Here is a 27,989-nt window from a genome sequence, read left to right on the forward strand (position 1 = left end):
AAAAGCATTAGCCAGTGCCTCATGTGCTCCAGTCCAGTGTGTATTTTGCTTAAAGGGATTCAGAACAGTTTACTTAGCTGACTTGAGATATTTATTACTTTATTTTGCTACCTGCTTCCTAGGGGTCCAAAAAAAAAAAAAAAAAACAAACATAAATTGAGAGCCCAATAGAATTGGATCTGGATTTACTGATGCTCTTCTGAATTCACTATCACCATGTCAGCAGTTGCACTCTTTTCCAGTTCCAGTGCATATGGGTTATACTCCTCTTCAAGTTTTCTCTTCCAGATTTTAACTAGGGAATATTAGGGGAAAAAAAAAAAACAAAACAAAACCAAACAACAAACAGGTTACTGTATAATACTTGAGGAAAAACTTAAAAGTGAAAAGTCACTCTGATTCTCTACTTCCTCCTCAAAGTAAGTGCTGAGATAAGTTGGCACGTGGGCATGTCGGCGTGTACACCACGCGACATCAGGTGACGCATGAAAGAACACTTTAGGAGTGACAGGATCCATTGAGGTCCTTGTGTCCAGCCCCCTACTCAAGCAAGGCTAATTGTGAAGGTGGATCCAACTTTAAAAAAAACTCCTAAGTTTTCCAAATTTTCAAAGAAGGTTTAAGTTGCCTCATATCTGTGATAACTGTCGTTGTCTGGTGACCGTATGAGCAGAGCTGGATGAATGTGTTTCTAGAAGTGGAAGGCCTTTACAAAACATGAACACTTTTGGACAGGAAGATGCATCTTAAACAGGCTTCAATACAAAACTTAAGTCCACCATAGTTACAGAGTATGCACTTCTAGAAAAAAACTTAAGAGGATTTTTTTAACAAATAGAAATAATAAGGAGGTCTGTTAAACCTCCATGGACAAAGCAATGAGTACCGCCTGCCATCAGTGGATTTCAGAGAGGAATTTTCTCTAAGAGTTTCTCAGCAAGAGATAACCTCAGGTTTATAAAATTAGGGGGGTGGGGAGAAATCACAGAAAAGCAGAATCTCCCTCCCCCTATTAACCACAAAAGCATCAGGTGTCATTTGTTTCAATGAAAATGGTGGAACTGAAGCACACTTTTGAATGAAAACTGAACCAAAACCAAGTCAGTAAATACTCACTATAATTTGGTACATCCTCATCAGAGTCCTTGGAAGATGTTTTATCAGTTTCTGATAAGCCATTTTTTTCATATTCAGTGGTTAACATGCTGGGTTGGGTTTCTCTTAGTCCTCCTTCAGCTTGTTCCTCTAAAGCTGCTATCATATCTTTGTAGGCCTTCCTGGCCTCTGTTGTCAGTTGTACCATTCTATGAAAATGGTCCTATGGAAATATAAAATATTAGTAGAGCTTAAATCATATAGTAATTTTTTAACATCTCCATGAAAATCTGTAACGAATATTCCTTATTCAGAACATATATGTTCATATATAAAAGTTGAGCAGCTAAGTATGTATAAAGACATGAAAATCAAGCCATTTATAAGCATTTATAAAAACATCAGTTCTCCTGAAAAAAGAATTTTGGAAAGAGATCTAGATGGAGAGGATGTCAGGAAGAGATGGCCAAACTACTTTTTTGAACAGTGCTGAGTGGCTGTACTTCTAAAATCAATTTTTCATATAAGCCACTGACCTGGGATAGAAAGTGTAAGTGTGCAAAAGCAAAACAAACAAACAAACCAACCCTTAAAGTCAGAGCATTTTTTTTCCCCTTGGAGGTAAAAAGTAAAGCTAAACAAAAACATAAACCTACATATTTCAACTTACCTGAGCCCCATCATAGCTAAAAATTCCCACCACACTCACAGGCACTGCTTTGTTCACACAGCGGCCTAGGGCCTTGCGATTAAGGGCAAAAACAAAGGGGATATTCTGTTCACAGGCGCAGTCAATAATGTTGTGTAGAGTCTCATCCAACCCACCTGGAGCAGACAGGAGAATTTGCAAAGAATGACACTGTTCAAGCTGATTATAAATAAAAGGACAGTACTGTTAAAAGATGGCAAAAAATACCCCAAGATTATAGGAGCATTTTCAAACTACAAGAATTTATAGGAAAAAAATACATGGATCTCAATAATAGCATTAGATATCCATTTTTAAAGGGGAATTTGACATTTTTTTCTCATTCTTAATTAGCAGTAGCCTTAGACTGCTACTATTCCATATTTTGTTATAGTATAGTCTAATTAGTATTAAGAAAAGACCCAGCTGCTAAGAAATTATTTAAAAGTTAATGGAAAGTAATGACAATAATTACAACAAATTTTAAACAAACTATCACTGACAACTTATTGTCAATCTGTGGCCTAAAAGAGGCTGATACAGCACGACTTCTTGTGGTGGCACAGCTGGCATCAGTAGCCTTTGTCTCTTCTCAGCTGTGCCAGTGCAATCTTTTGTGCAGCTGCACTGCAAATCGATAACTAAACAGATCCTAGTTTCAGATAACTTCCCCCACCCCAGACAGTCTTGACTCAGATCATGCTTCAGCTGCACAGCAGTAAACAATCTGAAGAAGGAAGGCATCTTCATATGACTGGATTTAAAAGACTACTCAAATAGGTTCCTCCAATAATAATACTGCTGCCAGTATACCGAGTCTGCTTTTTTACATTTGTTTTATCAAAGAAATATATTTTTTAAAAAATTTATTTACCCTTTGACTGAATCTTTTCACAGTTAGGAGAGATGATAACACACTTCAGTTTTTTCAGCTTCAGATGTTTCAAAACTTCTCTAAGACCCATAACAAGCCTCCGTTTTATCTTGGCCTTTACTGGGTCTTTCTGATACAAGCGATCTTGGAAACGAACCAGTTCTTTTAAGAGATCTGTCACACAACCATCAACTTCTTTACTAAGTACCTGACTGCAATAACTGGAAGAAAGAATCAAATGTTAAAAACCCTAACATTACGAAGATGTAACACAAATATGTAATACATAAAATAAGTAAAATATAAACAGTTTACCTTCTATTCTATGTCTTTGTCTTTTTTTCTGTTTCCACTCCAAACACTCTTGTTATACATATGAAAACAAAAATTTACTTAAGATTTTTTTTCAGTGGCTGAGAACTTACAGGAAGTTTTGTTACTTGTGGTATCTGGCTCCCCTATTAAACTATACTAAAAATACATACACACATGTACAATAAACCTATAAAAATGTATTTTTTACCAATAAATATATATGTACATATGTTTTCTATTGAAGCATTTTTCTGAGGGCATTTATTTTGACCTATATAAATCAAAGTACCGCAACTGAAGTATAAAATTCTGATTTATTTCTATAAATACAAGGCAACTTATAACAAAGATGGAAATCTGGATCAAATTCCTCCTCCCTAGGTTCTTATTTTCTGTCTCTCATCCTATTTCACTTATCAGACTACAGCCTTGTGGTGTTCATAAGGCAAGGATACAAATGGAGGTACTTCACCCTTCTAGTACTCTCTGGGAAAGATCAGGGTTCCAAATTGTTTTTCCCCCATCTTTTACACAAAGAATCATTCAGTAAAGAAGGGTCTCAAAGGGAAAAACCAAAGGTATCTCAACTGCATAGGCAACAGAAAGATGCCAAGTGGCAAATTCACTTAAGATTATGAGAAGAGAATGCAAGATCTATCCCGGATCTTAGAGATAGAATTATCTCAAGATTTTACTTAAGTTAAAAGAGTTTTTATTTATTATTTCCAGTTGATGTCATGAAGTCTCAAAGACAAATCTACTAAAACACTGAAAATCTAATCTACAGACACAAAATATTCTAAGCTTTGCTGAATGGTCTACATTCTATAATAGCTAGGACTGAGTGGCCCTGTACATATTCAACCCAAACTGTGTTTTCAGTAAAACGGTGTTGCACAGACACAAATTAAGTAATTTTTAATGCAATTAAAAGTTAAATTAGAGTTAACACATGGCACCAGGAAGATAAAGAATGACCGTGTAAGTATTAACCTTTACTGGAACATGAACTGCAAAAACGCCAGTGGTACCTTTATGGGAGGAAACCAAAAAGTTAAAATACTGTTTATCTAAACTAACTGTTCTAAACAGTCAGGCTTGGATCTCTGACCTCTTCACATATAGTAATGACTATTTCTTCTTTTATAAGGAAATATGTATACACATCTGTTTAAACAAAACTAAAGGTGTTTGCAAGTAACCACCCATAAATCTTCCCTTTATTTCACTGCCTAGCCATAACATGAAAATGTCATCTGGCTAGTCACATTCTTTACATTTTTGCCATCTGGTCAGGCAGCAGAAAACCAAAGTACACACTAAAAATAACGAAGGTGTACTACTGTGCTCGTTTTGGCTGGGATAGAGTTAATTTTCTTCATAGTAGCTAGTATGGGGCTATGTTTTGGATTTGTGCTGAAAACAGTGTTGATAACACAGGGATGTTTCTGTTATTGCTGAGCAGTGCTTACACAGAGTCAAGGCCTTTTCTGCTTCTCACACCACCCCACCAGCAAGCAGGCTGGGGGTGCACAAGAAGCTGGGAGGGGACACAGCTCGAACAACTGACCCCAACTGACCAAAGGGATATCCCACACCATACGACATCATGCTCAGCAGATAAAGGTGGGGGAAGAAGGAGGAAGGGGGCCACATTGAGGGTTATGGCATTTGTCTTCCCAAGTAACCATTAGGCGTGATGGAGCCCTGCTTTCCTGGATATGGCTGAACACCTGCCTGCTGATGGGAAGTAGCGAATGAATTCCTTGTTTTGCTTTGCTTGCATGCACGGCTTTTGCTTTACCTATTAAACTGTCTTTATCTCAACCCACAAGTTTTCTCACTTTTACTCTTCCGATCCTCTTCCCCGTCCCACTGGGGGGGAGTGAGCGAGCAGCTGTGTGGTGCTTAGTTGCCAGCTGGAGTTAAACCACGACAACTCCTCTTTTTCATAAATATTAGGCTGGTACACTATTTATTTAAAATAAGGTACTTCTAATTTAACAGCAGCTCCTTTTCCTTCCTTAGCCTCTAATAAATTTCCAATCTTTTTTTCCTTCAAGGAACATGCATTTTGAAGTGAGAATTACAACAATGTACGGACTATTTCTGTGGATACAATTTCTTTGTTTGTGTGTCAGCTTTTCAGAAAAACTGAAAAAAAATTTAGAACCTTCAGTCTAAACTCCAATTAGTGTTGCACAGAATGCAACTGAAGTTATCTTGTTTGAAAAATGCCACATTGGTAGTACCGTGAAAAAACAGACATCAATACAATAAATACTTACTCTCTAAAATTCCTACTATGGATTTTTGGAAGATTGGAGGTTAGTTGCTTTGAAGTCATAGAACCTTCTGTAGATTCCTTGATCCCTGTGTTCTCCACAACCCCTTCAGCAACTTGTGTTACAGGAACAGCTATCATGTAAATAAAGATATTTCAATGAAAAGACAGACCAAAAAGCATTGTGAAGAGACTAACTTGTCAAGTATTCACTATTACAATAGTCTGTGGTAGTAGGGGAATGGATCACACATTGTTAATCTCTTAGTTTTTATTATTGTACCTCTTTTTAAACAGATGGCCAGAGAGATGCAGGGACTCTCATTTCAACATACAATAAATCCAAGAGGCACTGAAGTGTGGAACAGTAATCAGAATGCCAAATACTCAACTACATCGACTATCAGCTTTAGCAGACTTTATACTTTAGATAAGCCTAAGCTGAATCTTAGAAAATTCTCAAGTAACCATTTTCATTTGGCAGTATTTGGTACACACGTTTGAAAGTACTAGTGTGCTCACTCTCAAATCTCCAACTACATACTGTATTATAGCTTTCTCTTGAAAGATACCTGCTTGACTCTCCTGTGGAAGCGTTTCATCTTCAGGAATATTTTCTGCAGACTGACAAATATTATCTTCATCTTTTGGTACTGCTCTCTGTTCTAACAGGTGTTGCTGTTTTCGTTGTTCTCTTTCTTTCAGAATAATCTAAAAAAAAAAACCCAAATCAATTCAACGTCACATAGGTAACAAAGCAGTTTCTCTTACCAAATGTTTACATATAGACCATTCATAACGAAGTTTGGCACTATCATTCAAAGCTGATAACATTTGGGTTTTTTCTTAGTTTGCACATAAAAAGAAGGAAAGATATTCCCTAAATCTACACAGAAAAGGACTTTTTCCTTGATTACCAGCGTCTGGGTGGAGAAAACAATTACTAGGGATCAACTACAAGAGCAGAACTAAAAGACATGAATTGCTTCAATGCAGAGAAGCAGGTGAAGAAGTCTCCCTCTTTACTTTGGTAGCAATTCAGCCAAACATGCAAGGGGCTGAACAGCCACACACAGCCACAGTTACTCTTCTCCTTATTCCCCTGTTAAAAATCTTGAGTCAGTCTAATAGACCGCTGTCTCTGAATTTACTGGTTGAAAAATAAAAGAAGAAACTACCATGGATAGCTAAGCCGTATGGTACGTGGAAGGAAGGAAAGCAGGACATATGCTGGATCCAAGCGCGCTACCATCAGTGAAAGCAATAATCAGTTTCCTGAAACTCATCTTCCTTCTCTGCTTTCATAGCTGCTAAGAAGCAGTTACTGTGTATGTGACCACTAGCTCAGCTAATCTACGCAAAATTTGTAATTAATTACACCACAGAATCTAATTGCAGAAGTAAATTTCTCCATTTGCATTTGTCAAAGATGAACAAAGAACAAAAATAAGCTCCCTACCATACTCGGAACACAGATATTACACAGACAAAGCAATCTTTGTCTTCTCAAACCTACTTTGGAAAATAGATGGCATGAAGACAGAACAGCCAGAAAACCATAATCAGTATCACCCTCCAAAGTTTATTATATGTTGTTTATATTGTACAGTTCTCAAATTCAATTAAGCAGCACAGAATGACCACTAAACTACTTTCACTCTAGCTCTGTAAGAATCGTTCTAGACCAAAAAGTGACCTAGCCATGGAGTGGCATCTCAAAATCCTCTGTATAGAAGACATGACAGGAAGGAATGTGAATGGGCAAAAGGAAGATATAAGAGAAATCACCAGGTGGATCTAACACTAGTTGCTGCAGAAACAGCTGAAGTTCTGGCTTGGAAGAGCACAGAAACATTAAATACTAGCTTTGATCCATTCTCCCCAGTCCTGCAAATAAGCTTATCTTGTCCAAACCAAATAACATTTCTTTGGATGTCCCCCTGTACCAATGATGTGTGGACACTTTTGTAGTGGCGCTTCTTCAGCTATCAAGTGATTTAAGTGAGAAAATATCTTTTGGGTGAATTCATATATGCTATTTAGCAAGACTCCCCTCTTCTCCCCTGCCCCCCCTCCCCTTTCTTAAAGCAAGGAAAGCTAAAATTGAATTTAGACAAGTGGATGCCGAGATGCAGATCTCCATACCAGAAGGTTTAACAGACTCAGAGTAATACTGAAGTTAAATTAGCCTATATTGTACTATTTAAGGTAAAAGTATGAACACCTTTTTAAGAGGTGTTGGTCTCTTTGCTTTAGGGACTTCTCTCTGTTTCCCTTTCTTTACCAAAGGAGCGCTGGAATCCAAAGGGTTATGAGGCATCTTTCCTTGGTTTAACCGGTGACTTTTTGTGGCTGTAGCAGGTTCTTTAGAAAGTAATGGTATGGCACCACCAACTGAGATTAAAAAAAAGAAAGTCTGCATCAGACAACTGTAACAAATATCTAAACTAGAATCCAATGCAAGTTTAAGGACTGGATTAGCACTAGTATACACATATTAAATTTGTGTTGTGTTGCTATTAAGAGTATTTATAGGTAATCCTGTGTCATTAAACAATGTTATTTAATAAAGATACTCCTCCCAGAAGACTGAAATGTCCTCTACTTTCATTATACAACCAGAATCACAAGCTCTGTCCCTGAACTCTCAAAAGCAGAATTTGGCAGAACGCTGCACTCCAAGCTACCTTCAACGCCATGCCAGCCTGGCAAACCTTCAGGAATCTCCATGTTTCATGGTGATGGCATTTCCGCCTCCACAGATTCTGTACTGTGTTAAGATAAATACTGACTTGCAGTATTACAGATTTTAGATTTAATTGCTGTAAATAATCTTGAGCACTCACTCCTACCATTTGTTACACCTTAATGAAGTTGAATTAAGTTCATTTGCAGATGGGTAATGAGTAATGCAAAGCTACAGCTAAAACTCTTTTGCTTAACCAGCACAGCTCTCAGGAGGTGTCCACTTTACTTGCATTTTTCAGAAGGTTTAGAGCACAGCAGCTTTAAATGACTGGCCAAGTTACTGAACCCAGACCTTCCAAACCATGACCTCAACCTCTAAAAAGTACTCTCCCGTTTCAACTCGCTGTCAGTAGGAATTGCCGTATCATGTGAGAGCAACTTTGTCAAACTTCAGTTACCTGCAATATAAACCAGGTTACATTAGCAAGTCAATGAAGATGATGACAAAAGTATCAGTGGAATAAGCGTGACATCTTTGTGCCTCAGGCAACCTCTCTTCCCTAAAAAACACACAAAGCTTCTGGCAGCTTGTCTTAAGCCATCTTCATTTACTGCTTCCAAGGTATTTATATGCTGATCCTCCAACACCACATACAGTACTATTAGCATAAACAGTATACTTCATAAAACTGCTACACCACTTCTTTTTTTGGCTCTGTGTAACAAAGGCAAATTGAGAACACTGCCAAGAATGTTGTGCAGTATGTTAGCATAGGTGGCAACAAGAATTGAAGCAATACATAAGTACACATCCTACAAACACATGATATTTCCTTCACTGTGTACATCACCTCTTCATTTCAAACTGATGTGAAATTCACTGGAACTTAGTGTCTTTAACAGTTTGTGTCATTTTGCACGATTGATGCATTTCCAAAATGTAATTTAAGTTCAGATAATCACTGCTTTACTATGCTGTTCCCTCCATACATTATTTACCAAATGAAGTAGTAAGTGGAATGAAATAACTTTGCAGTCACACTCCTTGCCCTTCTTGTTCACTGTGCTTCTCTTCTGGTTACAGAGGTCAGCACAATCCCACTTCACAAACTAAAGTTACATTTTGGTACATGCCAATTTAATGGGTTCACTGAATGTTAAAAAAAAAGTACAAAGCTGAGGTAACATCAGCCTCTACTTCCAGGATATGAACATGACACATCAATTTCTCTTTTGCAGCAGATTCAGACACAGGCAATTTAATATTAGAAAACAGGTACTGTGACCCACACCTTTGTGCTCCACCATCTACTCACCAATCTGTGCACTGTGTCATTTTATGTAAACAGAACTGGTTATTAGCACTGCAGCACTGAGTTTGACTGACTCAAATGAAAAAAAGAGATCAATTGCAGAAGAATTTAAAAAAGCATCTTACAAGTTCTCTCACTTAGTGAAGGAAAATCTCATCGATGCTTGGTATTTTGAACTTTTCATTTAAAAGCTCAGCCATCATATTAAACATTGTGAGATGAATTCTCTCCTGATGAGCTCTCTGAAATAATTTTTTAAAAAAATCTTCACTGAAATAAGGAGAGAAATTTTATCATCGTTAAATTCTAGCAAACATCATGTTTTCTTTTGCAAAAAATACTGCACTAACATAGCCAAGACTAAATTTTGACCTACAATGAAAAAGACATTGAGCTATTTGTTTCTGCTTCCTGGTTATGCACCCCCAAGGTCTGAAGGATTCTCTCCATCGCCAAAACCTAGCATTTTGTTAACAGCAATTATTTCACAATTATCAGGCACAGCAGAACTCATCCTTTGGCTTGGGCTGATTGACACTCATATAACCCCTGTGTTTGGAAAGGAGCTTTTTCACTCAAGTTACAGCTCTAGGATTTCTAGCACCAGAGGAGCTTTTAAGCAAGCCTTTCCTACTGTGTAGCCCCGTCCTGCAGGATAACATCACAATAGTAACACACGTATTTAAGACAAAGCAAAAACGTCCACAAACATTAGTATTTTTGTAAGAGCTAAATTTCAATCACCTCTCATATTTATATAAGGTATTCTTTTACAAATCATTGTCCTGAAGATTTTTCTTTCCCCAAGTCTTCCTCCAAACAATTCAGATTGCCACGCTTTTAATTTTTTTTTTTTTACAAGAACCTTCATTTCTCTCTGTATCTTGTAAACTGTTCTCCTGCCTGCATATTCAGAGATCATTACAGATCAGAAATCAGGCTACATTTGACGTTCGAATACTTAAAAACAACTCAAGTCGAAAGAAAGGAAACTTCATCATAACCAATACCTGAAAACACCACAGGTTTAGAAGACTGTTTTGACTTCTCTGTTTGCTGCTTCTGCTCCAAGACTGCCAGCATGCCACCCAAATCCAATTGCACAGGAATTTGACTCTTCTTACCACTGCTCCTGGATGTTTCCTGAACAAGTTCAGTACCAATCAGTAATGCTCTCCATTTCAGAATGTAAAGACTGTATTTTGTATGGTGTGTAATACACTCAACATCTTCATCCACGATGCTTTTAACTTCATTCAATGAAAGTATTTTGATCTTTAAATACACATCAACTTTAATGTGAAAAATAAAAAAGTCAGAAACAGTTCAAATAACTTTTCAATAGCTACTGCAATAAAGCATAGAAGTATAAAGTCTTTAATAAAGGAGGTGCTTTATGTCGCACTCCCACTTTGGTCAGACTGCCACCTATCTTTGAAAAAGGAAAAAGGCTTACCAGAATTGAAAGTTTTGTTAGAAGTACAGAAAAACTACTCTGTGAATCTTCCAGGGTATGTGATTGCAATACACGTATATCACGACCTTCAATGCCTTATTAAAAAGGGAGGTCACTATCCTTAAGCATCATCTCCTCATAAGCAGTAATCTTTGTCTGCTTTGAAGAGAAGGCAAAAATGGTGTCCCACACTTGGCACCACATTTAATGATTCAGAATAGAAAAAGATTACAAATAAATTGTCTAGCAAGGACTAAGAAAGAGCAAACGACACAGCAGAACCTGCTAAGGAAATGACTCACAGATTTTGTGCTGTTAGAAGTCTTACCCTGGAGGATCAATTCATTATAGCTTCTGTTGCAACAGGGTTAAGGAATGTGACCTGCTCCTTCTGAGCCTAGGATCTCATCTTGCATCAGAGCTGTGCCAGAACCTACTCACCAACATGGAACTACTCACTGACCTCACTGTTGCTCCATATTTCTTCTTCTTGCCCCAGGCTAACTGCATCTCCTTGCCTCCTTGTCTTAACCTAGCAGAACCACTTTTAAGAGGTTCCCAACTGCTTAAGACAATCAGTTTGGACTGGATTTATGCCATGATCAAATAAGACTGGTGAAAGAACAATTCCTGATGTCTGAAACTCGCAGACGTAAATGAAAAGATAGTATTTTTCCCTAAACACTGTATCACAAACTGCAGGCTAGCAATAACTACCGTTGAGTGCTTCTAATCAAGAGGATCTTGTCATTTATCTCAAAGGATGAATGACAAAGTATGAATACAATCACAGATGAGCTTGGACTTAGTCTTATATTTAAATATACTAATTTCATTTATCATTTTGAGTTGTAAGCTTATTTTCAAACATGAATTAATTTACCTGCATTTTCTTTCTTTCTAATATAGAAGAGGAAGCTTGCTTCCCTGAAAGTCCATCCACCTTGGGAGTTCCATCCAGTGTGGGAGACCGACTATCCCAAGGCTCTTCAGGGAGATGGATCTTTGAAATTTAGAGACAAAAGGTGACAAGGAGGAAGGGAAAATATTTAAAGACACATGGGAAAGCGTAAAGTGAAGATAACATTAAATTCAAATGGAACATAGACAGTGGGATCGAGTGCACCCTCAGCAAGTTTGTGAATGACACCAATACGAGTAGTATAGTTGATACGCTTCAGGGAAGGGATGCCATCCAGAGCAACCTCGACAGGCTTGAGGAATGGGCCTGCATAAACCTCCTAAGTTCAACAAGGCCAAGTGCAAGGTTCTGGACCTGGATTGGGATAATCCCCAATATCAACACAGACTAGGGGATGAGTGGATTAAGAGCAGCCCTGCAGAGAAGGACTTGGGGATACTGGTGGATGAAAAACTGGACATGGGCCAGCAATGTGCGCTGGCAGCACAGAAAGCCAATTCTATCCTGGACTGTGTAAAAAGAAGCGTGGCCAGCAGGTTGAGGGAGGTGATTCTGCCCCTCTACCCCACTCTGGTGAGACCCCACCTGCAGTACTGCATCCAGTTCTGGGGTCCCCAGCACAAAAAAGACATGGACCTGGTCCAGCAGGTCCAGATGAGGGCCACAAAAATGGCCAGAGGGCTGGAATACCTCCCCTACGATAAAAGGTGAAGAGAGTTGGGGTTGTTCAGCACGGAGAAGAGAAGGCTCTGGGAAGACCCTATCGTGGCCTTCTAAAAGCATGATCATTTATTGGCTACCATACTACTCAGACTCCTTATTTCCTTCTTTTTTCAGATTTGGAAGAAAAAAACAGCAAGGCATCTTCATCTTCAAATATTTGTTACAGAGGAGTATGAGTGGCTTAATGATCACATGTCTCTGCAACTTGGGCAAGCTTTGAGAGCTTATATCCCACTTACGCCTACAAAGCTAAAAGGTGTCTCATTTGAGGTGCAAGTATGTATAGCACTTTCTTTATAAGGAATCTGGTTTGAGCAATTACTGTGCCTTTTCCTGCTCATTCCTCCCTGTCAATGCCATTTACTGCATCAGAGCAAGCAAAGTTTGTTTTTGTGTGTTTTGTTTTGTTGGGGTTTTCTGTTTGTTTGTATACCACTATTTATATTCACAGTGAAACAAAACAAACGACAAAAATTATTAGCAGCAAAACTAGTTTCAAAGAAACAGAACCTGGAATTTCACCTTTACTATTTATGTTATTTGCTTTGCAAGAACAATCGTATTTCCAATCCTTGTGATTTATGTTTGGGATTCATTCCCATATTAAATTGATTTCCAAATTAATTCTTGGGATTCATTTCACTTACATAAGAAAAATAGCTTGAATTTATAATTGATGTTACACTCAAATTCTTACCCTTGCACAGCTTGACAACAGAATGTTACACTTTTCAGATGCCCTTGAAATTTGATTATATGAACAAACAGCAAAGGCAGAAATTTTAAGTGTCGTAGTATTATTTTTATGAAATGCAAAATTAAACCAGAACACTACCTGTAGGAAAATAAACTACATAAACAGAATTCATTCATCTCAACTAACTTTGAGTGTCCACAAAAGAGGTGTCTATATCAGAATTAGTAGCCCAGAATTTATGCAGCAGTTCAGAGATGAAAAAGGTATGTCCTTTGGAATGATATGAATCTACTGAATATAGTGAGTAGCTCTTCACTGTCCACAGAGTACCTAAGGGGATTGCCATGGGCAGAGCCCCACATCATTAGCACCTACATTTAATCAAAAGAATTTTACCTTTAGTCTCATTTAAAACTTGCAGTTTTTTCCTGCTTATTTTCTCAACATTTACATAATATTGTAAGATTACTTACTTCAGACTGCTTTCTGACAGCAGGAGTAAATAACGATTTCTGAGATCCTAGTCTGTTTCTCCTATCAGAAGCAGCTGCCAGATCAGGAAACTCCTCAGCATCCTGAACAAATAAATCAGAAGATGATTTTATAAGAACTATCAAGACCATATTCTCAAAACTGTGTTTACCTATGTTCAAATGATTTTCTCCCTGCTTATCAAACATTTACCATAATTTGTTTCACTGTACAAAAATTCAGAAGCCAAGTGCTGTGCCACCAACTATAATCAGCACTACAATGGTTAAGTCATCTACGTGGCAGCTAATTCAGGGCTGAAAAAGCTTAGGAGAGAAATGCTGCCAACAGCAGCTTGTTATTGCTGTCAGCTGATACAAATAATTAGAGGTAAATGGCTCCTAAAGGAGTGTTTTTCAGATCATTTAACAGCCTTGCAAACAACTTCCCTCTTCTTCCAGTACAGTCACCAGCTGTGCAACTCTGCCTTAAACACGTGAGTGGTGAAGAACAAAAAGGGCAGACAAAAGGGTAATAACTCTTGACTACAGTATGGAAATAAACAGATAAATCACTCAAGTGATTATGTAGGCTTAGACACAACAGTAAATTTTATTAGCAGAGGATACATTATCCAGACTCTGGATTAACTAAGTGCAGACGGGCTAGAGATTGCTTTACACTGGTCACCTTATATCCACTACCTCAATCATAATGATCCTGATCCACCAGCTTGATTTTCATTCAGCTACTTCTCCTCCCACTTTCTGAGAGGCCTTTTTAGCTGTGATACAATACTACTGAACACACCAACACTTCTGCAGCCCAAAAGACTTCACAGCTCAAGCTAGGAAGCTCTAGCATAAGGACAGACATACCTCACTTAATGAACTATTTTTAAAGAAGCTTGGAAGTATGCCAAAAGACAACTGCAAGAAAGAGAAAAATGTTTCACAAACACCCTCTTCCAGCTTAGGGTCTTCTTGAACCAGAGGTAGTACCTTCGCATTTAAATAGCCTTCACTAGAATAAATTTTTATTGCAGTCTGTCCAATCATTTCTTGAATTCAAATAAGTTTATGGCATTTGCAACATCCTGTAGCAAAATGAATAATTAAAATCTAGCGCTCAGTGTGACGATATACTTCCTTCTATTTGCTCTTAACTCATCACCTATAAGAACCAGAGAACATCAAACAAAATTAGGAGAAAGATCAAATCATCTCCTTTTTATTTCCATGTCACTTCTGATTCCCACTTAGCCATCTATTTTACAGACTGAGAAGTTCTAGTTTATTCAAGTCTTGCCTCCCACAGAAATTTCTTCATACCTTTGATTATTTTTGGAGCTTTTTGACTATCTTTTTTAGTTCAAGTATGTATATTTTTTAAGGAGTGGGGGAAACACAAGAAAACAAAATTCACACTATATTTAGATTGGACATGTCCTGGATTTATGTGTTGTCATAATCCATTTTCTTTTCTATTTTCCTAATAATTCCGAGCACTGTTTGCATGTTTGACCAGTACTACCAGCACTGACCTGATTATCAATAGTAGCTTCAATTTTTTTTCCCGTCAGGGAAAATACCTAGCTCAGGGCCTATCATGAAGAACAGGATTACTTTTCCCCAAATGCATCCATTTATGCTCATTAACAGCATCTGTAAATGAGTGACTTAAAACTAGTATGCAATCCAATATATTGCTCCAGTGAGCTGCTGCACATAGCAGAACCTTCTTAAATCTCCTGGGTGCCCAGAAGTTCCATGTGTATGATCTTTTCATGCTCTTCTATTTCAAGAGCATTATACAAGCATCTCACCCATTTTTCAAACTGATGAGCACGCAAGCATTCCCAGCAAATCAGGAGGGTCTGAAAGCTGTCCCCCACTGCCACAACAGATGCTGCATCCACATCACAGATTTCAGTGCAATGCGTATGTCCTGTTCCATAATTCTATGCCATTTTTTTCCATTTTTGTCTTCAATAGTCCCATTACCTTCCTACTATTTTCCATGACTCCTGCCATTCTCTTTCTGTTTAGATGGTAAGTTATTCAGAGGTCAGACATTGTATGGTAGCATATAGTAAAAATGGGGATGTTCTCATGAGGGAAAGAACCTGCAGATCTTTGATTCTACCCATAATTCTCTAATAAAGAGGTCTGTAAGCTGTCATTTCTTGTGCTGTTCCAGGACAATGAACCATACAATGAAAAGAACATGTAGCCACAGTTCTGCTCCATGTTCCGTGTTAAAACATACAGAACAGAAGCCAGCCAGTAAGGCTTCTTTATGCTGTCCTTTCACAGACTGAACACTATCTACTCTAAAGCAAACATATAAATCAACACATGTACATAGTGCTGTGCAATATTGGTCCTTCAACAAAGTACTGTTAAAACCACAGACCATACAACAATTCTCTAATGTGAGAGAGTCTAAAGCCTTTATTATACTGACACACAAAAGTATCAAAATACTAATATGCATATTACAGCTATATGAATTTGAAAAAAACCCTTGAATTAGCCATCAGGAATGCAAGCAGTGACAACTGTGTTCCACAGAAATTGCTTCCAGACGTGAGATGGGTAGAACTGTAATACCAGTACCACATTCTTTAAAATTGTGACAGACTATGGTACCCAGTATATTCCCTGTCCCTTGTGCACTTTGCTTTCTGCAACAGTTACAACAGAGTATTTTTAATTTAGGCAATTTGATTTTTATTGCTATCTGTTAACACCCAGACTCTCAGATGCATCATTCCAAATTTGCTCCTAAGTCTCTTCTGAACTCCTCTGGGCTCACTGCATATGTGATAAGTCAAAAGGCACAACTGTTCCCTACCAGTAATTTCTGACAAACATCTCAACTGAAATGGACTTGAACCAATATCCTCTACAAATGGGATTTGAACCTTGACTTGTACAAAGCTGTGTTAACATCTGGTCTTCCGATACACTCATAACATTTAAAAGAACAATAACAAAAACCTCTTCACTGTACCTCAATCCTTGGTGGTTCCTGTATTGTAGTAGATTCATTTTGAGGTTTCTCTACATCAGTAGATGACTTTGTTTTTTTCTTCTTTTTCTTCTTTTTCTTCTTCTTTTCTGACCCTTCTTCAGGCTCGGTTTCACTAGCGTCATTTTTTGTTTCTGACTGTTGAAAAAAATCATGAGGCGTGACCATTAGAAATTGATTTATTTCAATACCACCTACCAAAACAAATACAAGTGACCACACTTATATAACTAAAGGGTATCTTAATCAATCCAGGCTAGGACATTAAGTGGACAAGGAAATTCTTCTTCGAAATTCAGAGCTACTGTAAAAACTCTTCATTTAAAACACATTGCACGGTTATCAGAGCGTATTGGGACTCCTGAGATTTCAACAAGAAATATCCACCCAAATTAGGAAAGAGTTCCATGTTGCACATCTCGTTCTGAGGGTCAAGAATTTGAAAAAAGTCCAGCCTAAAAGTAATGTATTCAAATCAGCTATTTTGCAAGTTCATGTTGCTGGAGTATCACTGTCTTTTTGACATCTTGTTATTCTTTTCCACTACAAGAGAAGAAAAATTCTGATAAGGACAAGGTAATTTTATATTACTTCTTAAAAGCTATATTAGAAGTGGACACTCTACAGAGCCTAGGAAAAAAACAGCAATGTCTCACACCAAGAGACACAATCACACAGTGACAGAAATAAGTTTAGAGCAGACATTTCTCAAGTACCTTTGCTTCACTGTCTTGCTTTCCTTTGCCTCTGCAAAGACCTTCAGATGCCGGTGATGACACAATTTTCTTTGGGGGCTGTGAAAGCACCATGGCCCAAGACACATATGGCTGAGCAGAGCCATCTGCAGGTGTTTCAGGAAATGTCATTGGGAAAAAAGTGATTATAAAAATGTCTCAAAAATATTTCTTAAATATTCAAAAGAAAAAGGATCAGTAATGAATTAATCAATGACTAGCAAATACAGCAAATATTCCTTCTGAGGAAGGACTGCAATAATACACTCACACACTTCATTTCTCCAGAAAGCTTTCTAGAATTGTAACTACTCCATATATATTGTCCAGCACTATATACATATATTTAGCCCAATTAAATTATAACTGGAAATCTATACTGTGTCATACTAACTACATATAAATAATTCCATGCTCATTTTCTGAGCTATTTTTCTTTAAAATAATGAAATTCTGCTATATTTATATGCAAAATTCCTTTACTGTTTATCCCACTCAGTCATACAGCTTTCATGTACAAGGCTACATCAGTACTATCTACTTTCTAAAAACTTCCCAGTTTTACTGACATATATACCAGCTGAAAGACTTCCTAACGTGCCTTGGTGTACAAGAATTTCACCCACTACCATTCAGATGTATCAATGTTTTGAAAGAACTCACACTTAATGAATTTTGTAAATATTCCTAACGCACAGGAAATACAGAACAAAATCTAAATTTTTCTTTAAGAACACTTTCACTGAACAATTTAAATAGCATAAAGGGTTTACATGGCAAGGTTTTGGTAGCGGGGTAAGACTGCAGGGGTGGCCTCTGTCTGAAGATAGACACCGCCAGCCCCAGCTGGCTCCAAAACAGACCCACTGCCAGATACAGTTGAGCCCATCACCAACGCTGGTGGCGCCTATGTGATAACATATTTAAGACAGGGTAAAAAACACTGTGTAAGAGGGAGGGGTAAGAAAAAAACATGAGAGAAACAACCCTGCAGACACCAAGGTCAGTGAAGAAGGAGGGGGAGGAGGTGCTCCAGGCACTGGAGCAGAGATTTGCCTGCAGCCCCTGGAGAAGACCATGGTGGAGCAGGCTGTCCCCCTGCAGAGGAAGGAGCGGCAGAGAGGAGCTGTTATGAACTGACCGTAACTCCATCCCCCTGTGCTACTTGAAGGAGTAAAGATGAGCCTGGGAAGAAGGGGGGAAGGGGAAAGAAGTGGTTTTAGTTTTGTCGTTGTTTCTCACCACCCTTCCCTATGTATAATTGGCAACAAGTTAATCTTCACCAAGTCAAGTCTGCTTTGCCCATAATGTGAGACTGGTGAGTAATCTCTGTGTCCTTATCTTGACCCACAAGTTTTTTTATCTTACTTTCTCCTCCTGTCCTGCTGAGGAGGGAGTGAGAAAGCAGCTGGGTGGGAGTCTGGCCTCCAGCCAACATCAACCCACCACAAACTGCTGCTGTATTCTGGGGGATAGGAACTGAGGATAGTGTTTGGGCAAAAAAAACATTATCAGATGACTGTAAAGTTTCTGGAATAACTTTATCTTTAGAGGGCCCTTCAAGGCACTTCAGCAGATTAACATGTCCTTTCTGAATCCTTACCAAAGTCAGCAGGAAGGTAAGGACCGAACTGTCCAGACTGCATGTCTGTGTATACACAGAAATCTAGTAAGAAGCACTTAGACAACGCAATGCATAATGCATGTGACACCTCCAAGACAGAGTCCTGCCGAACAGGACCTTTTTTCACACAACTCTGGATTCAATTATTTCATAATAATTAAATTAATTATTTAAGTTTCAAGTAATTTAAATACTTACTTGAAACTAGCCACTTGACAGTCTGTGGCAATTTAAAAAAAAAATAATTCTGCATCCTCACAACCAGACAACAGGTAAACACAACAAAAAAAAGTAGGTATTTCACCATCACAGTTCTACACAGCTATCTATCTTTGTTTGACAGACTTGACAGAAATAACATATGCCACAGAATTTAAGGTGCATAATAGACTCTAGACTGAAAGCTATTTAAAACAAACCTGCTTATCAAGACTGATGAAATATTTACGTCTCATTTATTCTTGAAAAAAATCTGAAAATTACTCAACAGACTTCCAATAATCAATATGCATTACTTTCTCTCCTCTTAAACAACATGGGAGGCAACTACAGCAATATTTGCCCTTGAGCATCAATGAAACAACAGAGAAAGAAGATAATCCCAGTTTTGATCTGCTGATCATAAGCAAGAATGAGCTGTAAGTGGTCATCTCATTTGAAAGAAACTAATACGGCTATATTTGTTTGGGTTTTTTCTTTTGTAATGAGCTTGTTGTTTAATTCCTTTTTTGCTTTACACATCAACAACTCCTCAGAATACTTGAGTTTTCCAAATTGATGGGATGCAAGCAGTTACAATATGGGGAAATAATTTGTCTGGAGCACTTACCTCTACCATCAAATGAAGAGGGAACTAAGCTGGCTACTGTTTCATCTGAAGTTTTTGATGAAGCTTTGCTTTCCACAGAACTGTCTTCCTGTAAAATACAGAGTCAGGTATCATAAAAGTAGGAATAAAATCACTGACCTAAACAGAGCTAAACATAAAAAAACCCCATAAATTAAAAAAATCCTCAACCCATGCTACAGATAAAGGTGTAGGGAATTTTGTAGCCTGACTTTTTCTGTTGCTTTTTTTAGTGGAACCATCATTTTGACCCTATAGCATTACAAAATATATGCAGATGCCTCTCCGCTGCTGTACACAAGTAAGATGATGCCTTCTTACATTTTACAAAAACATCCAAACGATGATTCTAAGAATGAACAGAAAAAACAAAGCCCATCATCAAACTCAAACTAGCAATGAAAAAAGAAACTCAAGTGACAGCAGAAGGGTCTTTTTTCCATCACAGGCAGCTTTGCACTGAGAGGCACTGGAAGTATTATACTGTTTGGATCCTTCAGAATTATTCACCTTTAATCACTGTTGAAAACTCTGAATCAATATATGTGACATACTGCTGAATACGTCAGTATTGTATTTACTAAGGAAGACGGAACCAAGGAAATCAAGAAGAATAGAGTTAAATGCTTACATCTTAACAATATTTTTCGTCCTTCTGGAATTCAGTTTCTTATTTTTATCCTTTAGCACAAAGCAATTAAGTACAATATTCCAGAGGTGTTTTTTTTTAATCTGTTAAAACTATTGGATAAGTGACTTCTTACCTATTATTTCCAGGCGAGAGAGAAAACAAGAAGCTATTAAGAAACCTCAGGAACATGTAGCTTGCCTATACAGAGCACATAAGTCTAGACCATAGCAGTACCAATCTACATTCTAACAGTACCGGGCTTTCCCCTATCTGCTGGCAACACAGACAAGGAAAGAATAGTGAGAAAGGGTAAAAGAGGAGACAGCAAGCACTGACACCACCATCTACAAAAAGAACCATAAAACCTCTAGCTATGAAACTCCTTGCTTGCAACGTACTTAAAGAGGTCTTAAACTACCACATGAAATGCAAAATACTTGCATTCAGAAATGCTTGAACTTTAGACAAAGTTTTAATTTTAGGAGTTCTGCAACATGAAAGCAACAGCTAACCTCTGTGTTCAACAAAAGAGACATCTGTGGTTGACTAAGGCACGTAATGTTACTTTCCGCTGAACATATTGGTCCGCTTTTATGCTGTACATTCAATATCTCACTGCTTCCCAAACTCTGTGACTTGTGGAAATCCAGAATGGTAGCTTCAAATGTGGGTACAGAAGGAGACTCTGTTTTTGGAGTTCGAGTTGACTTCTTGGTTGTAGTTTTATTGAACCTGTCTGAATAAAGCATGTAAAGTCTAAATAGTTAAACTTGCTTGTGATCATTTTTAGGTATGTTTTATAGTACACTAGTTGACATAACTACAGTAGTTGTCACAGGAACTATTGCTACACATCGCTCATATTAAAAAAACAACCTAGCAATTATAACCAATGTGTATACACAACACTGACTCAACAAGCAACTGTAAATTCAGATGCTTGCTTAGGAAACTTTTCCTATCAGTTTACATGAATTTGTTCAATCGGCAAAAAGAAGTAAGTCACCATCCCTTGTCAAGAAGTCACACAGGAAAGAAATACCGTTCCTTAATTATTCTAGATTAGAAACATGGTCACAAACTGGAGGCTATAGCACAGTCAACCATTTGACATCTATTTGATGTATTTCTAACCAAACACCACATTTGTACCTGGCTTCACGGAATCTCTGCTGCATGCAGAGGTCTGGAACGAAGTCCTGTTCGCAATTCTGACAGAAGAGTCCTCTCCATCATGCTTTTTCTTGTCTGATTTTTTCTCACCCTCTTTTGATCTCCTCTGCTGCAAGTATTTGTGACATATTTAGCTGATTTTACTTGAACTTCGTAAAGCCATCAAGTTTGCCTTGAGTTACAGTTAACTACCTCTGCATCTGGAGCTTGACCGTCAGGTTAATACAACATAAATAGTATACCATAACCACAAATAACCAATAAAAACAGGAACAGCCAGTTAGAGATTTGTTATTTAATTTTATCTACGTTGTCAACTGTGCCATTTTTAGCACATATTATAGCCCAAGCAAGAGGGATTATTCCATATATTTCTAGACAACTGTATTTTTAAGATCTCATTAATCAGAGAATTCCTAATAGTTTAAAATTGTTTGGTCTTAAATCATCCAGTCTGATTTTCTAAAACTGAGTTTCTTCTAGAACAGGGCTAAAAATCCTAAAAGCATTCCAATCTTTTGACCAAACTATGTATTGTGGGCAAGACTGATGTCACAACATCCAAAACACTTGGAGCAGACAGAAAGTAATTAGAACAGATACACCTACATGATCCCAGTAAAGGAAACACATTCACCTATCCTGTAAAGTCTTGTGATTCTTGCAAGAAACAGCCTGTCAGATGTGGGTTCAAGAATCAGTATGGCAGGCAAGGAACAAGCACTAGGCTTGCACCTATGCAAAGTATACCGTATCACCCTAGATGAGTGGCTTAACGCTTTCTCATTACAGGATGCTGGACTAAATTCAAAGTACATCTGGCAGCAACATTATTTTCTTTGGTGGGAGGACAAGGCATTTCCTGACCTCCAAAGCTAAATCGCTAAAGCTTCAGGAGATGTGCTCAAATTAATGCAAACCTGCAAAGATCAATCATTTCTCTTCAAGCTCACAAAAAAATAAATGACAGGGAACAATGACAAAAAGACTGTCAAACAGTACGCAGCTCAGCCCAACAAACACGACAGAACTCCTCCTGGAAGCTAAACTAAGTTTCTTCACATTACACTACCTGTGCTAATGCTGAGCTAATCATCTCCCCAGAGAGCTTCAGTGTTTTAATTTTTCTCTCAGCAAGAAAACTACTAATTTTCGGTCTCTAGCCTTTGTATCTGATGTCTAGCAACGCATGCGTAGGACCTCATCTTACAACTTCCTCTACACAGGCTTGACCACAGTGAAGTTACCAGGTCTCTGCCTAGGGAGTAAGGTCCACCAGACGGATATGACTGGAGAACAGATTACTTGAACCTGTTGGAAACAACAACAGCCTTACAAATCCAAGAGACACAACGTCTAACCAGATAGGAAAATGGGTTAATAATACATTTGATTTTTTTTCCCCCTGATTTTTATATTTTGAGGATTTTGACTATTTTTTGTTTGAAAATATTATCCAAGTTTCAGGAAATCTATCCCCAAACAGGCACACACAAAAAATGACAGAAAATGTTTACTGAACTTCTGTTTTACTTTTGACTGAAAAAGAACATTTCAAACATGAACCTTTCTTCCCTCTCCAGACCAACACAAGTTCCTACTCTCTTGTGGACTGTTCTCTACCTGTAGCAGGCCTTGGAAATCCTTCAACAACAGACGTGGTCTCATCACTTATCAGCCACATAGCCGATTACAGCCACTAGGTCCCTTTTAACTCAGGTTCATGGAAGCTGCCACTGGGCTCAAAAAAAGCCCTTTCCACCCCGCCCTCCAAGCCTAGTGAACAAAGGAAAGCATAGTTCACAAATGAATGGTCTTTTCTTTTCTTTTTTTTTTTTTTCCCAGATGCTGCTTTCTGTGGAAAAAGAATTAAATTCCCCTCATGTTCCAAAAAAAATGCTTGAAAAATTGTATTAATCTGAACCGTAGAATTCCATGAACTTTTTTGAAATCTGAAGTTGGGGACATTACTACCATCCTCTTTAAATGCCATTCATTGTCACTGCAAGAACAGAGAGTGATGATTCACTTTAAAAAACAAACCAAACATTTAGAAAGATTGATTTAAAATAAGAATTTAATTTTCATTTTTAAAAAACATGTATTTGCTCACCTTTGAAAGATTCTTACTTTCTTGTCTGATAGGATACGTTTGCTCAGCAGATTCACTGACTATTCCTGAACCATTATAGTGTGTTGAGTTGTTAGAATGATACTGTGAGCCAGCTACTGGATATACATTTGAAACAACATCAGGTGAGTAAGAGCAGCTGGAGTATTCACGGAAGGCAGGATCTCCCACAACACTATGTGATGGACATTGAGAAAGAGATGAGAAGTCATCCCAGGGCAAATCTTCAGCATATACTTGTTGCCTAGATAAACATATCATTCCTTGGCTGAAGAATTTGTTTAACAAGAAAGCTGTATTTCAAAAGAGAACGATTCCATGTTGCTTCAATTAAGTATTTACTCACTGCTATAAACTGCTTTAAAAATAATGAATTTTGTTTTGGGAAACCATGCAGTTTAGCAAGTATTTTAAAACACAGATGTTATCTGTTTCCAAATTTCAAAGCTAGTCTGATTTGCAGTTATAGTCCTCATTTCTGTTTAAGGTTATCAAGATTCTTCATACTTATTTTTGGTAGGCTTTTTCTTGTGAAACAAACCAGAAGCACAGTATAACTACTTGACATGCATTACATACTTGACTGCAAAAATACAAACATCAAAGAGTAAAACCTGTCTTAAAATGTCATAATAATGAAGTAGGAGTATAGCATCTTATGGGGTACAAGACATGTATGAAATACAATACAGAATTATAAGATAACCATTAACTGACCTGCATTTAACCATCACAGTTTATGAAAACACAACATGGCTGGGGCATGCTTTTTTTCTTCAAATGTATACTCAAAGTTCCCTTCTAATTTCCTCCTACACTTTGTACAGAAAATATATGCTGAGATCCAAATTTGATTAGGGAGAAAGGAAATTTCTCAGCTTAAGAAAGCTGTGCTTAGTTTTTAAAGCTGATCACCATGAAGTAGCCAAGCTCTGAATCTTGGGTAGGTAATGGAAAACATAGAGGCTTTCCCATCAGAACCAGAGAACGCAGGTAACACCTTTCTTACTGCCTGTTGCAATTCTGATAAGACTGTAGTCAAAACAACTCTTACAATCGTAGTTTACACACAGGTAAGAACAGTAACAAGTGAGAGTCAAAAAAATAACTATGGCTCAGTCCCAACAAGGCAAAACATTCATCGGAACATTGCTGCTCTCTGCTGGGGTTTTTTCTAATGCTAACTGATTTGATGCTATATGCTGTGTTTTTCCTAATGCATAGAACAGGCCATACTCACCTCAATGTTAAATTTCTATTACAAATCAAAATGGGTTGAAAATACTGAGATTTTCTGTAGGGCAAAATTAAGGCCTACAATGAATGTGTTCGCTAAGGCTCTAACTGAACTTCTTAGGATGCACCAATAACTTTACAGTAATTACAAAATTAATCCAATGCTTAGAGTTCTGAGAAGCAACTAGAGAACTATGTAACACCACAAAATTCTTACAAAACTCGATTATTTCCTATCCTACTTGGTAGGCTTTTTTCTAGCTTGCTCTGGCGTTAACAATACTTTTATAAGTCTACTACGAATATCTTTTTTTTTTTTTAGGCCTTATTAGAAAAAAACTTCAGAAACCTATAGCATTCTTACTAAAACTGCCTTTCTGGGGACGCGCAGGTTGTCGAGAGGGGATCCAAGAGGATCCCCATACAGTATTCAAATGTTTTATAGCATGAAAAACCTTCTTGGAGGATCTTCCTCTTCCTTTTATACAACTATATTTACCCCAGCCTTGTTATGACAACCATTCTTTCACACAACCATTCTTTCACCTAAGGACTGGGTTCAGCTCCTTCCAAAGCACTAATGAACCAGATCAATCATTACAGACCAACAAATCCTCCTAAATGCTTTATAACAATACAGGCCCTTGGGAGCAAGAGACAAGGTAGCAGATATACGCCTGAAGAACATAAATACAAAAACCTACATCATGAAGACAACACACAAGCGTTTCTACAGTTAAAATATTAATGTATCAGAGCTTTGAGTTTGTAAGAGTATTCAATGTCCAAAACTGGAAGGTTAAAATCCCCCAAGAAATAAGATGCAGAAAATATACATACTTATCCAAAGATGGTTCCTGAACAAATGGGTAGCATGTAGTTAAGTACCTAGGAAAGACACATGCTTCTGAGGGTTCTGACCATGCCACAGTTACCGCCGCATGTTTTGGAACAAATGGTTTGACCTCTGCTGACAACTTGATGCCCTGAGAAACAAAACGTTTTTTGGCTACACGTATTCGGAGATTAATGTTATCAGTGAAAAACAGTCATCCTTGTGAGCTTAACTGTCATAGGTAAGTGTTAGTTTGCTCTCTTCTAACAGAACATGCAAAACAATAAAGCTCACCAAAAGGAAATGGAGGAAGAGGGAAAAACAAACCCAAGGAATTCTAAAAGAAACGTGACTGCTCTGGAATGTTATTTCCTTTAGTACCCACATTTATCACGAAATACTCACAAAGGTCAGTTACGGGAAGGATGGAAGCTTGCTGAACACAAGATGCAGTAAATGCTAATATACAAATTCTTGCTTTAGATTTTAACAATACAAGCTGAAAGTCAATACTCAAAAAGGTCAGTTATGGAAGGGACATAGGCTTGCTAACAAAAGAGGTAGTAAACAGCATTATACGAATTCTTACTTTAGCTTTGAACAATATAAGCTAAAGCTCATAACATATGCTAGCACTACTGTAAAATCAAAGTCTGGAAGTATGTAACAATAATAGCTTTGTGTATATCTGTGTTTTAAGGCAGTCCGTCTGAAATCAATACTTAATTATATAGCCTTCTCATTTTTGGCACAACACAAATCTATTAGGACAAGTTTTCCATTTGTTCTGAATTACCATCAACTTAAACTGGATATGTATATATGGAAGGACATTGAAATGAGACTCAAAGTATTTATTGCCATTACAGTGTTACACTGCTTTACTCACTCTAATACGCCACAAGTCATTCCTGTAGCTGATTATGTATTTTGGGGTAACTGACACACTACATGAAAACCGGGATTTTTTCACTTGTGAAAGCCAATTTCAATGACTAAATAACACACAAGGCTTTTAAAAATATATGAACGATAATTTCAATGCTTGAGCCTATAAACTGGACTCCCTGCATCCTACAGCAGCAGTCACTTGTGTCATAAACATTTAAGGAGCTCTGACAGCCTGAAGTAAATTACAAATAACTGCAAACTCTTCCGTTTCTGAATTTACCAGGCAGATCCAAATAAACAATGAACACCCACTGTAACAGTGACAAATAAAACGCGAAATTTGCACGGTTAAGCACACTAACGTATACGAAAAACATAAGCCTGGGAGGTAATTAACGCAAAGCGTTACTGAACAATTACCGAGAACACCTTAATCGCTAAACGCGCAGCGTGCCGCAGGCAGCACCCGTGACTGCAAGCTCATCAATCGCTAACTTTAAAGACCCAGAGCCCGAGAAGGAGCGGAGCCCGGGTGCAAGGCACCGCCGTTGTTACGGGTGAGAATTCGCGCACCCATCTTTGAAGCGACCGGACGGGCCGCCCGCCCCCGCGGCGTTCCCCGCTCCCTCAACGCGGGCGCGCTGGAGGCAGCGGCGCCTGGGCGTCCCCCCCCCCACCAGCGGCGGGAAGCGAGGCGCTGCGCACCAGCCCCGGCTCCCCCCCGCCCCGCTGCTGCCCCTCGGGAGGGGCTCTTCTCCCCTGCCCCGAGCCAGAGCCTGAGGGAAGGCGCGGTGCCGGCCGGCCACCCGTCCCGTCCCGTCCCGTCCCGGCGGAGGCCCGCGGGCAGGCGGAGCGCTCGGCCTGGCGGGGCCGCCCCTGCGCGGGCAGACCCCGGCCTCCCGCCGGCCCGGCCGCCGGGTGGGAAGAAGGCAGCCCGCCGCCGGCCCCGGCAGCGCCGCGGGCCGCCCGCGGCTCCCACGGCGGGCGGAGGCGGCGGCTCGCTGAAGGCGGCTCCGCACCCCCGTTACAGAAGGGGCCGGGAGGAGGTGGGGAGGGAGCGGGGGACTGCGAGGGGCTGCTGCCGCCGCCCTTACCTCGCCGCCTCGGCCCGAGCCCGGCCGCCGCTCCGCGGACATGGCGCGGGCGCCCCGCCGCTTCCCACTGCCCCCGCCGCCCCGGCCCCGACCCCGGCGCAGCGGCGCGCCGCGATGACGCCGCCGCGGAGGGCGAGGGGCGGTGGCGGGTCGGTCCCGCCCCCGCGGCCCAGGGCGGGGGCACGGGGCGGGGCCGCAGCGGCCGGGGCAGCCGCCGCAGGGGAGGGTTTCCTC

At 39.0% G+C, this 27,989-nt stretch overlaps 1 protein-coding gene across 17 annotated transcripts; it reads right to left on the minus strand.

The window, feature by feature from the left end:
* Positions 1–19: 19 nt before the first annotated feature.
* On the minus strand, positions 20–27,982 carry SECISBP2 (SECIS binding protein 2). 17 transcript variants are annotated; one of them, XM_087741189.1, is made up of 18 exons: positions 27,756–27,981; positions 25,776–25,921; positions 23,682–23,943; positions 21,548–21,674; positions 20,908–21,131; positions 19,747–19,834; positions 17,276–17,400; positions 16,542–16,697; positions 13,529–13,630; positions 11,597–11,716; positions 10,268–10,400; positions 7,481–7,650; positions 5,829–5,967; positions 5,261–5,390; positions 2,658–2,878; positions 1,766–1,920; positions 1,117–1,318; positions 20–295 (listed from the first exon to the last, which is right to left on the minus strand). In XM_087741189.1, the coding sequence occupies exons 1-18, from the start codon at positions 27,795–27,797 to the stop codon at positions 186–188; spliced, it is 2,652 nt and encodes an 883-aa protein (XP_087597315.1). In that variant the 5' UTR covers positions 27,798–27,981; the 3' UTR covers positions 20–185. The 17 variants fall into 17 exon arrangements, with proteins under 17 accessions (XP_087597315.1, XP_087597314.1, XP_087597317.1 ...); XM_087741188.1 differs by having other exon boundaries at positions 21,548–21,677; XM_087741191.1 differs by having other exon boundaries at positions 21,548–21,677; positions 23,682–23,874; positions 25,824–25,921; positions 27,756–27,980.
* Between the last annotated feature and the right edge of the window lie 7 nt (positions 27,983–27,989).

Source organism: Nipponia nippon, unplaced genomic scaffold, assembly GCF_047370975.1.
Source record: "Nipponia nippon isolate SJK-2023a ecotype South Korea unplaced genomic scaffold, ASM4737097v1 scaffold_8, whole genome shotgun sequence".
NCBI lineage: Eukaryota > Metazoa > Chordata > Aves > Pelecaniformes > Threskiornithidae > Nipponia > Nipponia nippon.